Below are 18620 nucleotides of genomic sequence, written 5' to 3' on the forward strand. Positions count from 1 at the left end.
ATTATTGGCATTCATTGGTGTGGGTCCTGTCCATTGTACAATTTACTAATAAAATATAATTCAAACGACAAAATTTTTCACTCGGTACAGACAATAAAATGTAAACCTAGATTTTTTTCATTCATATCTGATTTATTATTGATCAAAGACAAATACGTATAATCATACTTATAAAAAAATTTTTATCTTTCAATCATCATTCCTATCAAAAATCTTAGTCGTACAATATATAAATATATCAATAGAAATTCTTTGCATCGCAAACAAAAATTGATTGTGTCTCGAACCCAGCTTCGATGCGTGATTTGTTGAAAAAAAAATTATACACTTAGAAAATAAAATTTTGTACAAATCAAACTTATTGAATAAAATCTACGTAGATAATTTCTTTTTATGGTGAACCTAGGAGCTTAGAACGTAATTATTTCAGTACATTATAACGCGAGATCAGTACATTTTTTTAAAACTAAAAATAAGAAAAAAAATTTGCTACGACACACCATCGCCTCTCTCACGCCTCTCGAAGTAAACTCAACACAGTTACGTGTTTATAATCGCTATTTACTTGTATATGCATGTTATAATGTACGAGGGTCAAGCCGATAAACGACTTGGTTGGGGTTATGGACCTAATAATGTCTTCGTTCTATTTTATATCGTTTTATGCTCATCTAGAAAACTAGACATGTACGAGAACGAGAGAGGGAGTGAGAAAGAGAGAGAGAGAATCTGCCGCTACAGCTGATGCTTGGAATGAAGCAAAAATGTTGGCGTGACCTACTTTTCCACGTACGAGATCTCTCTCTCTCTCTCTCTCTCTCTCTCTCTCTTTCTCCCGCACTCGCTCTAATATGCCTGATTACTTATTTGAATTTGCAACTGCTATAAATAGTTTTGGGTAGAAATCTTCGAAGTTTTGTGAAACGCGTATAGAGCTGAAGAAAATCTTGCGTTAGAAGCGTGCGCGCCCGTAACGACACGCCACTGCCGCCGCGCTTCGGCTTTATAAATTTGGCTTCGCCAACACACAATCGGGAGAACTAAATATATTCACGTAACGTTCCGAACTCGAAATTTCATCCGAACTCCGATAGTGTTTGTGGGAGGTTCAAAAAAAAAATGTCAATAACACAATAAAAGTATGGTTGAGTGAGTCAAGATTTAAATTTAATGATTGAGATTTTTCTATTCATACATTTGTTATGACACATTACAATTGTAAACTTGTACTTATAGGCGAAACAAATTAGAAATCTAAGGCACCATAATCAGGACCTTAGTTCAATTTTCACTGTTTTTTCTTTATCGAATATAAAAAAAGTATCGCAAAAAAGAAAAGAGATAGCTAGTCTGTTGCGGACTCTCGGACTAGTTTAGTATGACTACAAATTTTCCGAGCCTCCACGACCCGAAATTTTCATGATCAATCTTCGGCTCTACTTAGGTTCCCTAATTAACTTCGTTACGTTACAAAACAAAAAATTTTACTATTTGCTAGCTACTTCGTCGCAAAGAGTTACAACGAAATTCGCAAAAGTTTCGTGACGTGAATTATGCCTTAATACTGATTTATTGCTTGTTTAAAGTCCCAAGAGAAAAAAACTTTGAGTGTTATTGATTGTCGTTTTGTAAAGTAAAGAATTGATGAACTTCAGGAACGTAAGGCGAAAGTTGGAGCTTATATTCTGGTCTTTTTTATTTTGATATAAGCACTGCTGAAAAATATTCTCTTTTTGAATTTATAACAGGAAAATCAAGTTGATGATGATATCAAAATAAAAAAAAGGTATAATCTCCTAATTCCCGCGTAGAGCCTTCCGACTGATGACGAATTTTGAAAGCTCACTTATACTTTAATTTCCTTAAACCTTAGTGGTAATAAATTTGGCACCGTTCATTCGATCTATGGAAATGATTGTGGAATGCAGCGCAATTATGATTATGATTAATTATTCAAAACGTAGTTAAAATTGATATAAAAAGTGTAAAAGTTTTTCTTTGTCAAGAAACCCCGAGATTGATTGATTCTACAATCAAACGTTAGAAATTTTTTTGGTCCTTCACAGTTCAACGTTCACCGGGGGATACTTATAAAATGTAGATATCCGAAAAACATTTTTCATATTCTTCTTATTATCTAAATATAGATAAAATGTTCGCACCTATCAATGGTATGTAAATATATTGTTACGTTTTATAATTTTTTTTTTTCAAAAATATCTCTGTGATCTTTTAAAAGTTGGTTACATGATAAAAAGCTTTTTATATTTTTTCACATATAAAATAGAACTCTTATATAGTTGAAATTTAACCGCCTCTAGCGCGATGATATTTTAATTCATTATCTTTTTTTTGTAAAATCTCTTTAAGAATTTAACTTTATTTAGCGAGCACTTTAGAAGGAAAAATAAGATTATTCTGCACGCGATCCTGTAAGACACTGTATTATTCATGAATGAAGGCCTCTTTAAAACTTTATACGTTGTGCGATACATACTATACAATTTATATATTTTCTTTATACGGAATGTGTATTATTTATCTCGGTTTACTAATCCGATCGAACGTTGCTTTTTTCGATTTAAATCTTTAATTAGTTTAGTATCTTGTTTATAACATATAAAAAATACGAGCATCAATTTATTAAATATTTTTTTCAACGTTAAAAGGCTGAAAAAAATCTTCAATTTTTGAACTGATGTTGCTCTCCTTTATCGAGAAAAGCGATGAAGGGCGAACTTTCAAATCAACGCACAGTAATCTGTTTTTCGTCAATCAAAATATTCATCTCATCTTTTTTCTCATGCGTCAGAGAACAAATATGACATATTTAAAATAGTTATTAAACACTACCCTAAGTTTAATATAGAAAAAAAGACAAACTTGCACACATTCCTACGATTAGATATAAGTTTATAATTAAGTCTTGGAATGAATCAAGTCAATAATACACTTCATCACTCGCCAAGTACTTAGGTGTACTTAAAAAATAAAGAAATAAATAATACTTTTTTTCACATTCGCAATAATCACGCTCATAACCCGCAATAGTGTCACACTTAAATTATTTTTTAACTTAATTTTTTAAAGTAAATATATTTTTATATTTATAATCGTATATGAAAATATATTTTATCTCACTTTATCGCTATTCTATCATTAAGATATAGTTTTATTTTTTAAATTTATTGAGTATGCGTCGAACTCGAGTTGAAATTTTCATCCAAGCTTTAAATCCCTCGTATACACATACGTCAATGTAAGAAATAATATGGCACACAGATTCTCCCTAGTAAAGGCGGGAAAGAATCTCAAAAAATGTTAATGTATACAAGAAGAGAAGGTGAATCGGATGAGGTTCAATGATGCAGCGACAGCAGCGACCGTTGCTGCGCCATTCAAGCAAGATAAGGTGGCTCGGACTTGGCCAAAAAGTGTTTGGGTTCGAGGCTGCGCATGAAGGACGCGCTGAGAAGCGAGGCCGCCGACGCCGAGCAATCCATGCCGTGCTTGAGCTTGATGTGGCGCTTGAGATTGTCCGAGCGCGTGAGCGAAATCAGACAGATGTGACACTGATACTTGTCGGGGTAGTGCGATTTCATGTGCTTTTTAATGTTGGCCACACTCTTGCCGCACAAGTGGCACTGGCCATTGGCTACCTGCTGTTGTTGGGACTGGTTCGAGGGATTATTATTTGTGGACTCCTTGCACTGATCTTTGTCCTGCGTGGAGGCGTTCGAGCTCGCGACGTTGATGCTAGTCGTGTCTTTCGACGAGGTTAGATGATGCGACGTCTGGTGATGGTTGTTTAAAATCGGCGTTGATGTGTGACGGCGTTTAGAGTGTAGATGCAACGGGGCGCTTCCTCCTGCAAATAACGCAAGCAGAAAAACGAAGCGTTTCCGCCGTTTAGTGATGTCGTTTTCAAACACGTTTTTGTAAAAAAATTTTTTTTGTTGTAAAGTTTTTGGAGCTGAAAGTGGCACGCTGCACTATGAGCTGTTCACTAGCGAAGGCTCGTGAATCTCATTAACTATGAAAAAGTCACAAACCAAGAAAAACAAACTAGAAACCTTGGTAGCAATGAAACATTTTTCGGGCATGAGTGTAATAATTTTTCTAGCGCTCATCGGTCATTAAATGATCAAAAAATGTTAGAAAAATCTTTACACAAATGCCCAAAAATATACCATTTCTACCAAGGAGAAAGAAGATAGAGAAAAACCAACAGGCAACACAAGCAACTCTCGAGTGTTCAATCTTCCGAGCTACTGTGATTCTGAATACTGATGCACAAAAAGTCATCATTGCACTACTGAAGTTGGCACACATTAGATATTTCTATCTTCATATCGATGTCTTTTTTTATGTTGTTGGGTGATTGCACTGAGATGTGCCGATAGAAAAATAGAAGAGAGCACACACATAGGCTGGTTAGTCGAAGTGAACCGCTGCTTTTATATCAATTTATATTTTGGCGTCACATTATTTCGAAGTTGATACGCTGGTGGTAGTATTGTGCATCGCGACGTTGTTTCTATCTTCAAGATGATCATCCTGTTGCGACGATTGTCAGTTGCAGTTGGAGTTTCGATCTTTTTTTTTGTCAAGTGAGCTATTTAATTCCTAAATAATTGCAATTTTATACGGCACACACGAGAGAGCAAACTTCAATCAATTACTATACAAAAAAAAGCAAAAAACAAACTCGTAGAAGAGTGTGTCCAAATCAATCAATCTACTTTAGCCTAAAATGATGTACAGAAAAGCTGTCACACCAAAAGTCGCAAACTGATGCCTTAATTTCTCAACATCTCTCTATATAGGAGCAATTGTTTCCAAATTTTTACTTCAAACAATACACTCGGCACCGCATTTGCGACGCGCATCAATGTCTACTTTCAAAAAAGATTATAGAAGTAAAAAGGTATAGAAATAGTCTTCAGAGAGAAAAAAAACTTCGTTTCGCAAGTACATAATACGCGTTTTTTTTGTAGAGATAACGTAATAGAAAACATGGCAAGGTACAAAAAAAATCCAGAATATATCAGTCAAGGTAACTCGGCTGCTTATGTTTTCCATATGCAGCGCGCGCGCACGAGGTATCTGAGTTGTAAATCATGACGAAAAGAAGGTATATGCATAAACGCCTCTGTCGAGGGAAAGAGATAAAGAGAGAGGGAGAGAAAAAAAAATTAAATCAGATCGTATCTAATAACGTATCGCATGTTAATCCTCTCGCATATTTTGTAACGTAAATAACCGATCATCGCTCGATCGATGATCATGTGTACGAGAAGCCTCTCTATATAAGACTCCTTCGAGAGATCTCATTTATGTAACGCAGCATGTGTCAATGACACATGCACACACACACACACACACACACACACACACACACACACACACACACAAACGCACATAATCGTGTGCATAATAATGCGCAACGCAAAAATTCAAAAAAAGTCGAGCGTTTATTTTTTTTTAAGTTAGATCTGACAAATTCATCTTATTCTCCTTCTTTTCTTTTCTTTTTTTTCCATACATTCACGTACCGGTACTATTACTGTACAGAGAGCACTGCGCGCATTCGATTTAAATTCGAAATTTCTCTCTCGGCACGAGGACGACGAACAAAAAGAAGAAAAAAAAAGAACAAGTTATATATTCGGTACAGATGAGTCCGTGATGCACGTAGTACATACATACTCGGTATGATATTTTACCGATCATACTTCCTTGCGCGAGCGGAACGGAAAGTATTTTGCGCACTGGCAAACAAAACACTCGCGTTTGCGTTATAATATGCTACGTACAGAAGAAAAAAAAATTGACACGTGTCTAGAATTCTGGAATAACGGAGCTCGATGCATATAATGTAATTACTCCGCCCATTGGATATATGTGTGTACCTATGCATGTGAGTATCAACATTATCGAGCAGTCGAAAATATCGACGCTCGCAGCTTTCAAGCTCTCCGAGAGTGTAAGTAATGATGTTTCGCTCGGCTCGATATAAGTCCTTTATGATAATAATATAATACAATACGCCGGAGAGTACGCGCGTTAATTATTATTATGTGGAAACAGTGATTCGATAATGAAATAATGCACTCACGAGCTCTCGCGCGCGCTCTCAGAAAATTAGTCATTCTCTCTCTCTCTCTCTCTCTCTCTCGTCGCTCGGCGGCTCGTTGTGTTACAAGTCGAAGTATAAGAGAGTCGTTGGCTTTTTGTACTTCGAGAAAATCGGCTCGCTCAATTTTTTTTGTCGATAAGGCACGACGACGCGTGTGTGGCGCGCGTCGTAACAAGGAAGAATTTTTCCTAGAAAAATAACAACAAGCCTGCAAGCTTACGCAAGTTTCGCTAGAATAAAACAAGAAGAATAACAAAAAAAAAAAAAAAAAAACAAATTTTACGAAGGGCGTGTAATCCGCGCGCGCGAGGCTAATTAATTTGCAAAAGCGCGTCAATAACGATGAGTCGATGAAATTTAATCAAGATTTTTATAAAACTATTATTCCTGCCTTAGAGGTGTATACGTATCGCCAGGCATTATCATCATGATAAAATCATCGTATTACGTCGTTTATAATGAGAAAACAATTTTTGCTTCTCCTCGCTGCTGCGCTGCACACAGCACACAGCACAGCACAGCGCAGCGCAGCCTTTGTAATGATGAACGTGATCCGAGCGAGTGCGCTCACACATGCGCACATGCTTACGTACGTAAGTACGACAATTGCAAGGATAGCAAGAAAAAATAAGGACGAAGGTCTCCGTGTCTCGCTCTCTGTCTATGCGCTATGTACAATAGATAATGCATGAAATAACAGAGTCGTCTGACATGCCAAGTATATGTGCGCGAGAGCCGCTTATATAGATGGAGAGAGAGAGAGAGACGGAGAAAAAAAATCTCGGAATAAGCTGATAGAGATTGGTCTATAAATAAAAAGTAATTAACAGATGCTGACGAGATGGTGCTGCAACTTTGCTGCAGCAGCGAAGAACTGCTGCTGCCGCTTGATGATGAATAAAAAAAAGTTTGTAACATTGAGCGTAAAAAATATCGTTTCGTTTTTTTTTCTTTTTATTTCAAACTTTTATATACCCGATGTAAAGCTTTGCTCGCTCGCGGATCGAATTGCAGCAAGCAAAAACGCTCGCAGCAGCAACAACGGCTCGATTTGTCACCTAAGATATTTCTGTCTCATCAGCAGCAGCACCACACCACAGGCCGCCGCTGCCGCGCGCGCGCATATGAATTATTAAAAGAAAGAGAGCGAAAAAATGTCTTCGGATGCACATTACATTTACGAAATGTACGTAGTTAAAAAAACTTGACATGCATATATACAGATATATATGCACGAGTGTGTGTGTGTGTGTGTGTGTGTGTGTGTGTGTGTGTGTGTGTGTGTGTGCCTACTACCTACATGCACGCGCGCGCGCGAATTGCGAGCGTCTGCTCATTTTTTCACCAACGATTAAGGCAAGTTCAGCGACCCCTTTTTCTCAAACTATTCTCTTTTCGCGTCTATGTGTGTTCGTATGTGTATGTATGTGTGTATGCGTGTATATGCCCGAGGAAAAATTCCATGCGCTGCGCTTCTTTTTCGACTCTTGAATATATAGCAACACACATGCGCTCGGTAAACAGCACAATAAGCAGTACTAGAGCAGTTTTGTGTGTCTGTGAGTGTATGTGTGTGTGTATATGTGCTGTACTTCTTGCAGCATGGGTTTTCTTGCCTGCCTGCCTGCCTGTCCGCCACGCAACACAGCAGCAGCAGCGGCGGTGACGACGACGAAGACTACGAGTACGAGAAACGTGTTAATCCCTCTCCTCTCCTTTTTTTTTCGTCGTTATAAACCAAGTATATGTGGTACACAGGCAGAGCGAGCAACCCTCGTATTTTTCCACGTACAATAGACGAATGATTCGTGTACATGTGCGTGTGCAGTAGTGTACGCTAGCTTGGTTGGCAGCTTTCAACCCTCTTCCCCCCGTCGACCCTCTCCCCCTTTTACTTTTTTTTCAAATCGTACATAATACGCGCGTCTAGTTTGAATGTTTTTAGCACGTATTTCATATTTTAGTTTTTAACACGAATAACGGAGTAATTCTACGGAAATTTCGTTGTTTTTTACGTTTAATTAATAATTTTCGATGCGCTCATTTGAGCATCAAATACATAATATTTATGTATGGTAACGTTTTTCCATTACGCTACATTCGCTATCAAGAACTTGTCTGTGCGATGAAGCAGATTTTTTAGGGGTCCTGTATATTTTTGACGGATAACCCGTTGCATATGATCGCTTTCCATTGTAGCTATACACGTCCAATGTGGAAAAATAAGCCAAGAGAGCAAAAAAAATTGTTCTTTGTCTGCCTACAGGCAGAAAATCGAATTGTTGTTCCAAGTTTCTCGACCGGGTCTTTTTTTCTGAGTGTTTAATATCGTTGAAATCCACAAAGAAAAATCTTACAGCTAATATGTACGATCTATATATACATACACGATAAAAAAAGATTCCTTTTGGTTGGTGCATAATATTTACACGGAACATATGTAAAAGACCGTTCCACATATATACAATTGTTAATTTAAAAAAGTACATCTCAATTGTATATTTATAAATACCAGGTCTACATCATTTTGTTCGCAATGAGTATTCGCAATTTATTCTGCCCCCGTATTTCTATATGATACTTTTATACACAATATGCTAGGGCGGACATTTTTTAAGAGAAGGAAGAGACCAAATGCCTGTTTTTTTGTTTGTTAATTATTATGGATTAAGTGCTCCGGCGATTTTTTGTTAGGATAGAAAATTGAAACGAAGTGAAAAATGAAATTAAATTGGAAGAATGCAAACGAAATTGAAAAAAAAAGAAATAAAAAAAAAGAATAAATCCAAGAACATAATAATGAACAAACTTTCACACTCACTCGTAACTTAAGAAAAAAAAAGTAAACTACCACACAATGACAATATAGAAAAGAATGCACGATAGTTGAACTACCACCAAGTTTAAGAAAAAAAGACCAAAATGAAACTGAATTATATAAATAAATACTGAGGACAAGAGATATATGATGGAGTTAATCAAAAGTCGGATTCAGTAACTTTACTGAAAATTATATTACATTATCTGCTCTTCAGGTACTTTTTTTTAAAAATCGACTAATGTAAACAGCTTTAGAAATAGAGGGACTAAAAATGAAATTCAACAAAAATTTTTTTTAATAACCTCAATGATTGAATTAGTTCAAAGCCAATATGAATTTAATTTGATATTTTTTTTCGTTAAAAACCGATAATTTCCCTCGATTTCTTTATTATCATACACTTTTTGTAGAGTATTACCGAATAAATCTGGCGTATGTAAGCTACTTTGAAGAAAGCATAATAGCAAAAAGATGTTAAAAAGTGTATGATACATATCGTATACGGTGAAGAAGTAAAAATTTTCAATTGATAAGTAAAATTATATTCTCACCATCAAGTCCGTCAATGATTTCTCGAGGATTGTGATGTTCGGGCGCTTCCAGACTTGCGTTGCTGTCGTTGAGCTGTGGAGGTGCAGGACCACTATCTTCGTTTAATAAACTGACTGGGTGGGTCTGTGATAAAGGAGCAAATTGTGAATTTAACTACCAATGTTGGATTAACTTTGATAATTTTCTAACTAAAATTGCAACAAAATACGCTGTCCATTTCAATTCATTTCATGACCTTTATTGTACGAATTACAATACAGTGCTACAATTTGATACAAATTTTACTACTACAAAGACTTACATGTAATACTTGTTCGCGTATGTCAATATAAAAAAATTAGGGACAAGAACTTCGTATGGTTAACATCAATGATAATCAATGACCAATTAGACACGTTCAGTTTTTTCGTCTAAAATTCGCTTAAAAACAAGACTATAATATTCTCAGTAAAGTATCAGTCGATAAAAATAATTTAAAATTTACTGAGTCCGATATTTAATCTACATTATTCTTTTTCTCCTTTCATTTTCTCTTCGAATTGTACGCTCGTCTTATGTACACGAGATTTCTCGTGATGAACGATAACTTCGAATCTATAATTTGGATTGCCGCGCACGAAGGTACTTTTTGCCGGTTTAACGTGTTTGAGACAAGCTGTACAGAACATTTTTTCGCCGTCATAGCTTAGCCATGGAAATTCTTGCAGCCAGCGCGGTCGGAAAATTCTGCTGCGCAGACTGTTACTAGGCCGATTCAACGATACGACGTTGTTAATAACAATATCGGAAGTTTCACATTCTTTCGGTTCATTACTAACAATATTAGAAATTTCCAATTCTTTATTTTCATTTATAACTTCCATCGGCACTGGTTCATCGATTATTAAAATCGAGCTTGAGTCCGAGTCGTTATCATCGTCCGAGTCGGTCTGTTAACAAAGAAGGAAAGGAAAGGAAACGAAAGGATTGTTTCCGCTTTATTGAACGTTAAAATTCTAATTCTCGATTTGATTGAGATTTTTTGTCTTTAATTAGCGATTTTATTCCTTTCCTCCTCGTTTAAAACCGACGAGGAATAACCGAAGTCTAAGCAACGAGACAAAAACCTATGTCTACAACGAATTACTGTGTTAATGTACTAACAGTTGTGCAGTTGTTACACAATAATGAATGAGAAATCAATAACATTATTGGTCTGTTATAAAATCAATAAATGCTGCATTCATTGTCAATTATCACTTTTTGTAAATCCATTGTTACTTTTCAGTTTTACAATTGTATGAAACTAAGAACTTTCGTTCGAATTTCCAATAAGAAACAGCATTTGTGAATTTACGGAGAGCAAAGATTATTTCGAACTATTGTAATTACTGTCAACTTCAAGTAATAAAATACAAAATTAAAACAGCTCAAATTGTTAAAAAGACAAAAAAAGTCAAACAAAAATAATTACAACTAGAAATTCAAACATCTACACAACTATTTGTAAGAGAAACATACTGCAATTTACAAATTAATTGTTAACATTCAAATTTAGCATTTTTCAGTATCTTAAGATTTTAAAACATGCTTAATTATTTAAATGATTTATGGTTGTAATCAATGGCAGTATGCTTCTTGTATATCAGTGAAAATTTGGCATATATTGGAAAAACCAACTGTACTATATTAATGATTTTAGTAAACAAATACTTACAGGTAGCGGCAAGCTTTCATGGAAATCAGATATTTGATGTTCAATTTCCTGTTTTATGGAACCTTGATTGTGTGTTGCTGGAGAAGTTGAACGTGCACTATCATCTAAATCTCCTGCCAATGTGTTGTTTGTCTTTGGAACTGTAGGACTTGATTTGTAGCTACCTTGAGAAGATGCCTAAAACATAAATAATAAAAAATTTTGATTATTCATTAAAAAAAAATCAGTTAATATTGAACTATATAATAGATGAATTTTTGTTAAGACATTTTTATTTATTTGAGCTTGAAATTTCACCCAAAGATCTCTCGTTACATTGATTTGTCCGTTACTGTTTTTTACTGTGGCACTTGAATCAGAAGCTTTTACATGGATCATTTTTATTTTAGTGTTACGCAAGATTTGATAAAAAAAATTTCAATAAGTAAAAATGTGAAGTTTCAAAACATTCTAAAAATTTATGACTTTACATGAATGCATCACAAAATTAGGTCAAATAAAATGCATACAGCTTATGAGTGAAAGTTTTGAAAGTTCTAGTACTAGATATAAGTAAATAAAGCACACGATGCCACAATGATGAGTTGAGACATTATGATGCATGTTCTCATAGAAAAATGATTGTTGGCAATAATATTTAGTTATTTACACAATTGAAGAATAAGCTTATTTTCATTTTTTATGTTAAAATATCATGTGCTTCTATTAATTAATAAAGCCTAGCTTCTAATTTGTCAGGTTGCTATTCTTTGTTACACAAAAATTTTCTAAGAGTAATTATATCATTAACACATCTGTATAGTTCTATTTTTATAGTAGTTTATTGCAAGGATTTCTAATTTTACATTAATAATAGAATTTAAAATAGTTATAGTACAGCTTCAGATTCACTTATTAGTGACAGTTTGTTCAGTTACCCTAACCTCTTTTAAATACGATTGTCAACTTTCAAGTCAAAATTGAAACTATCAATGAAACAAACAATTTTACATACCTGAGAATCTGAATGGAATCTGTCTCCAGGTATTAGCATTGGGTCATAATTTCCAGATGTTCTTCGTTTTCGCTTTTCATTTGTACTATGGCTATGCGGAGAGTCTGTGGGCCTTTGAGGAGGTTGTGTTTCAGGTTCAGGGCTTGGGCTTTTGCCATCGCTCTTGTTTTGTACACCATTGTCAGTGAGACCTCTAATTTGCAATGCTTCAGCTGTTTTGAGAAACATGGGTAGCAAATTTTGACTGACATTGACTTCACCCTTGTACATAAAGTGCAAGAGTGCCCTCATTTCTGTGTCATTGACATCCTTGAGGAAGATTATTGGATGTGGATGAATGTTTGATAGGAAGATATTTTCGAAATAAGGGCTGCATGCTGACAAAATTGTTTGGTGAGCTTTGAAGGTTTCTCCGACACAGGCCAAAGTGACATCGCAAAGTGCTTCCCTAGCCAGTAGCGAGCTCAGTACATCAGTTAAGTTAGCTGGATGATTGTTCCAGCGGAGGCAATACTGCTGGTCCATCTTGTTTATCTCCAATCCCGACCCTGGAACATAATAATAAAATTTTACTTTTCCATAAAGTCATCATTTTAAAATCTAGAGGGACATATTGAACATTTTGGATATGAGAATAGTAGTTTTGTTAAAGAACATATTATACACCAGTTGGTTATTGCTTGTGTTATTTCTCTTTTTGAAATAACAAACAACAATAGGCATAAAAAGAATTGGCATAACATTGAATAGTTGGTAACTTCCATTTTCCTCTCTACTCTTCTGAACTAATAGCTCAAGGTAAACAAAGAGACAAACAGTGTACCTTGAACGAGTACTCATACACAGAATTATGAAGAGGAAGCAGAGAAGTGCAGAATGAAAAAAAATTAAATAAAGTGTATACAAGTGAGCCAGCAGTATACACATAATGGTCACTGCAAAAATAGCAAATGTAAGAATCGAAGAAGTACGTCTTGTTAATACTCACATACGCACATGCGGGAGGCGGGGTATAAAAAAGGCGTAGTGTAGACAGATTATTATACAGAAAGAAGGAAAACGTCTTATTGGATATACGTTGCTGCTCGCTGTCGGCCGATTATTATTAGTAGATACAGAGTTTATTAAGCGAGAGATACGAGAAGGACTATATACTATTCCAGCATCATCGGAGCACAACAGTAGTAGCAGCAACAGCGATGTGTTTAGCAGCAAACATCAGCAACACATAGGCGCACTATATGCCACGCTCTCAAGGACGCTAAGTCACGTACACGCACACCAGCTCATGTATACAACAGCAGCGGCAGCAGCCCAGCAGAGAGGCGCGCATACGCCAAGCTCACAACATATATATAAATGTAAACGCGAACACATGTACTTGTGTTCGAACCTATACTACATGTATATGTATTTCGCGTCGTTGTCGTCGTGCCGTTTCTGCGCGCTTTTATACACACGTATTTGAACGTTTGTATGTATTCGGCTGTGCATGTATATAGAAGTGCACAAGTAAGCGCGAGTGCGAATGGTTCGTGCTGCTGCTGCTGCGCTGATCGTCGTGGTCGTCGTCGTCGTTGCGTCGTTTAATATCATCAACACACAAGCGTGCGCAGAACGTGTATACGTATGCACATTGCACGCGCGCATGTGTGTGCATGCATAACACAGACGTAGACGTATATAGGTAGGCACGCGTGTGCAGTGCAGTGGTGTGGCGTATAGGTTCTTATACTCTGCGCCAACACATGTATCATTTTCCACCTTGGGCATGTAATATAACCATGTGAGCGCGAGGCACAGTTGTGTATGTAGTGTGTATGTGTATATGGAATATATAAAACGCGCCTTGTCTCTCTCTCTCTCTCTCCTTCTAAACCTAAGAATTCGCGCGACGGTATCTATCTCTATCTCTGTTTTCCCTCTCCTCGTGCTTGGCGCTGCTACTGGTGGAAGCTCTCCGACTCGCACACTCGCACAGATAAAGCAGAGACTCCGTTTAACGTGCAAAAGCGTCAGCGCGCGGCCAGCTCAACTCAGCGCAGCAGCAGCAGTACACAGTATCGAGGGAGAGCGAGAGAGAGAGACTTAGGAGGCAGAGCAGCAAGAGAGGAGTATCAGCAGCAACAGTACTCATATCTCTATCTCGCTCTAGCCTTTACCTCCGCGCCTATCTCTCGTATAACTGGTGTGTATAGTACTATCCCTTCTTTTTAACTAGACTCTCCGTATCTCAACGCTTATACGTTCGACGAGCATGTCTAAGCTATATGGCACAGCAAGCAGTCATACACACTCACATACACACACACACACACACACATATCTATGTGTACGCTCGTGTGCAGAATATATAGATGGGCCGCGCTGAATAACTCGCGGAGCAAGTGTAGCGTAGCGAGGCGCGCAGGCAATTTCTATTCCTTCGCATTAATAAAACTCAAGAGAGTAAGAGAGAAAATGTGAACCTTCGTTTCTGTGCGTGAGCATGTGTACCGCTGCGTTAAATGCCTCGCTACGAGTGTAACATGTACGTACATACCTACACGAGAGGAAAGAAAGAAAAAAAAGAAGGGAATCGCACGCACCCAAGAGAGAATGACCGTTTGTGGCTTGAATTCGAAACCTTTTGCGCAGGTATACCCACGCGCATACACACGTATGCAGCATATAGTACTGCACCATGACACAGCCCACGAGGGCATCATATCATAGAGAGAGAGATGCTACTGCTGCTGCGCGAGAGGAAGTCGGCATGCCTGTAAAGCGGAAATCGGGAGCTGCACATCAAACCGAGAGAGTAGGTACAGCTGCAGCTGACCTTACGCACTCTGCTTGTTAAAAAAAAAAAAAAAAAAAAGGTTAAATCGACTCGCGCGCGTGGCTCGTTCTGCGTGCTTTAAACGATGCGTGCGTGTGCTTGCGCGAAGTCGAGGGAAAGAGAAGCGGACATTTTTTTTCTCGTCGTGGAAGAAAAAAAACTTGCCTACGTAACTGAGCACACGAGTCCCTCTGACTTGTAACGAATGATGTAATAGAGTGTATAGTACCGAACCAAAACGAAGAGGGCGAAACTTGCCTTATGGCTCCGGTTCTACTACCGCTATGTACTACCATTATAGAGTCGTTATTAAATCTCGACGTTTGAATCAAACACGCTTCCAAGTGTGTATTAAGGAGATAGAGAGGTAATTAAAACCCGTTGAACTCGTAGAATCGTATGAAAAACCGATGCAGAGTGAAACATTTCAAACGCTAACACGAAAAAAAAACAAACAAAACATCGGCGCGAAGCCTATATCTAGGGGCAACGACGATCGACGACGACGACGATGACAATCATTGCACATATAATTCACACCATTGCGACGCGATCGTGCACGCTAGGAAAAAGCGCGACGTCGACGATTCGTCGTCACATATATTCACAATAATATAAATCAGCACTTTGAACGACGACGAGCAACGACAACGATGATTTTCATTTTGCACACGAGTCTCCTATATAAAGAGAGAGACAGAGAGAGAAGAAAAACTTGCCGCTGCACTTATACGAGCGCGAATCGCGGTTATATCGCCACACACACGCTCGGCCACCAACTTACTTAATTTTATATGCACATACACAGAAATCGATGGGAGACGATCGGTGGAGAGATTTTTGTGAGAAACCAACTCACGAGATATAGACAGAGAGAAAGGGTCGAAGACACTGTAATTTATTTTTGTAAATACTTGAAACCAATTCAATACCTTCGTTATAAAATCTGTTCACTCGTTCGCGCGAGCATGAAATTCGCGCCGCACCAGACAGCGTAAACACGGTTCTTCCTCGCACACAACGCACTCGTCGTAATAATAAAGGTAAGAGAGGCACACGACACCAAGATAATGTGCACACTTATAATGATACTATCACAAAACGGGACGATGCGCGTCGCAGCAGCTGATGTTGACGACGATGATTCTTCACACCTTTTTTGTTTTTTTTTTCTTATTGCATAAAAAAAAAAACAAAAAACGAAACAAAAAAACACAAACACACAGAGAGACGACGAGATCTTGTGAGTCTCGTTTCGCGTATACGTGCGCGGCACCGACTGAGCGAGACTGTAGGCCGTGTGTCGAGTGCAAGTATGTGTGTTAGCGCGATATTAACTATCCGCACTATATAGACGTCGTCCCAGCGCGCGGCGCTATATGGGCTATAGGTATAACGTACAACAGCACACACGGAGCTGCTAAGACACTCGCGAGCACACTTACACAGAGAGTTCAAGTGTAGTAGTAGTCACGCACACCAGTGCAACGGAGTGAACTGCCTGTATGAAACACCAATGAGGCTCCTTCTATATCTAGCTGCCAATGTGCCACATTGGCCAGCAAGAGAGGCGGGCAGCGGCGCAGTGTAGGTATTAGATGTGTATAGTCGCAACGTCGGCGAGTGAGTGTGAGTTATTCTCCGTACCTATATAGATATACTATAGACACGCGCGCACACAGACACCGAAGTGGGCCCCTTTAAGATGCGTGCCAAGGTGCGCAAGAGGTATAGTATAGGTAGGTAGTAGTGGTAGTGGTACTAGTAGTACACAGCCCGAGAGGCAGCAGCACGTTATAATAGTCCGGTGTGTAGCCTGGCGTGGTAAGTATAACTGTAAAACCCTTCGGAGTTTTCTTCTTCTTCTTCGGAGCAGCGGGCTCTTGGTCGCTTATAGCAGCAGCTAAGGCAGCGGCAGCGTCAGCGACGACGAGAGAAGAGGAAAGAAGAGGCAGGGATAATGTGTATAGCGCGAGCACAACATTCAGACTACTACTGCAAACTTGCCGGAAGGCCCAGCGAGAGTCGCTAACGTAACGTTTCTCTCTCTCTCTCTTAGCGCTGCGCTGGACTGAATGTAGAAAGAAAGAAAGAGAGAGAGAGAACTATATGTTCCTACCTTACGAACTACTGAGCTACGCGTGCATGTTATAGGCCGAACTTTTTTTTCTCTCTCTCGTTCCCTCCTTATATGCCATCAATGGCCCCTTTGATGGGTCTCCCCACCCTTCGCGGGGTACCTTATGTGCTGCTGCTGCTGCTGTCTCGAATACACACTCTTGTGTATTGTGTGCCTGCCATACATCCCCCTCTGCCCCTTCCCCCAGCAGTAGCAGCAGGCAGGGGACCCTAGGAGAGCGAGACTCGTCGCATTCGCAACGCGCGCGAATTATTGGCGACGTTACGCAGCAATAATACATATATACATATATATATATATATATCGGAGAGAGCCCTAACCTTCTGCTACCGTTGCTGCACACGATTATACGCCGTATGCACGCAGGAGAGCTTATAAGTACCCCTACTCCTCCCGTATAATATACAACGCCTCTCTCGCTCGATGTTGTTGTTTTTTTTCTTCTTCTTTTCCTTTCTATAATACATATAAAGAGTTGCACATAAACGCATAGCAATAGCGCATATGCATATGCAACGCACTTACGCATGTGCATGTGCAGCGGCGGTACTGTAAAAAAGGTTAGGTATGTGTTGCGACGAGTTGAAAGATTTGTATGCGCGCACGATGGCATGGCCCGAAGGCACACATATATATCGTTAATACGTATTCGAAGAGCCTCTCTCTCTCTTTCGCTCACTCCGGCTCGCTAGCTTGGCCTCTCGCATGGGCGCGGTTGGATGTTTCTCTCTTTCGCTACTCTACAGTCTCGGCCCTTACGCAAACTCACGTGAGTCGCGACTGCCGCCGAGCTAGCGATCCTGCGATGATGTCACCGCGTGTGCGCGCGCCAACTCGTATACACCGACTGTATTAAATATATTTCGCTCGTGCTTCAGATTGTTGCTCCGAATAAGCCAGCGGCAGGTTATGATTTCCGCGAAAAAAGATTCCTCTTTTCTTCATACTACCGCGATGGTGTACTACAAGCGCAACTCTAAAAAGTGTCATCCACGCGCGCGTGTGGCTTACACGCGGTAGCATAGTAGCATGAACGAAACAGCATCGTGTCACGGAAATTTTACTCTCTCTTCTTCTTCTTCTTCGTCTCTCTGTCTCTCTCTCTCTCTCTCTCTTTCTCTTTGTTGTGCTCGCTCATTTCGTCCCGAGATGTGCACTGTATGTAGGCAGCGGCGGCGTACGGCGAGTGAGCTTGTATTTAGCACGCCGAGCCATGGTACTTGGTAGCAAGCACGACGACGATAGGGTCAGGGGGAGAGAATAACAGAGAGAAAGAGAGACGAGTAGAGAGTGGAGTAGAGTTATAGAGTGAGCAGATGGCACGCAGGGAGTTGTCGGCGATCGGCGAAGAGAAGCAACATATATATACACGCGCGCGCGTGCGACCGACTCCGTTGTTCGGAACTTTTGCTTTGCTGCTACTGCTGCTGCTCTGAGGGGTGAGGGGTGAACGTGTG

General features: G+C 39.0%; 1 protein-coding gene across 10 annotated transcripts in view; it reads right to left on the minus strand.

Annotated features, from left to right (window-relative positions):
• LOC106657049 (longitudinals lacking protein, isoforms H/M/V-like) overlaps positions 1 to 18620 on the minus strand; it is a 64602-nt gene that overhangs the window by 30758 nt on the left and 15224 nt on the right. For 3 of the 10 annotated variants that reach the window (XM_014378307.2, XM_014378303.2, XM_014378304.2), the window contains exons 2-4: positions 12203 to 12750; positions 11209 to 11385; positions 9512 to 9635 (exon numbers count right to left, since the gene is read on the minus strand). In XM_014378307.2, coding sequence (XP_014233793.1) covers positions 9512 to 9635; positions 11209 to 11385; positions 12203 to 12750 — 849 coding nt within the window. The other 7 variants (XM_014378296.2, XM_014378300.2, XM_014378302.2 and 4 more) reach the window with 6 other exon arrangements.

Source organism: Trichogramma pretiosum, unplaced genomic scaffold, assembly GCF_000599845.2.
Source record: "Trichogramma pretiosum strain Unisexual culture from Peru unplaced genomic scaffold, Tpre_2.0 scaffold14, whole genome shotgun sequence".
Lineage (NCBI taxonomy): Eukaryota > Metazoa > Arthropoda > Insecta > Hymenoptera > Trichogrammatidae > Trichogramma > Trichogramma pretiosum.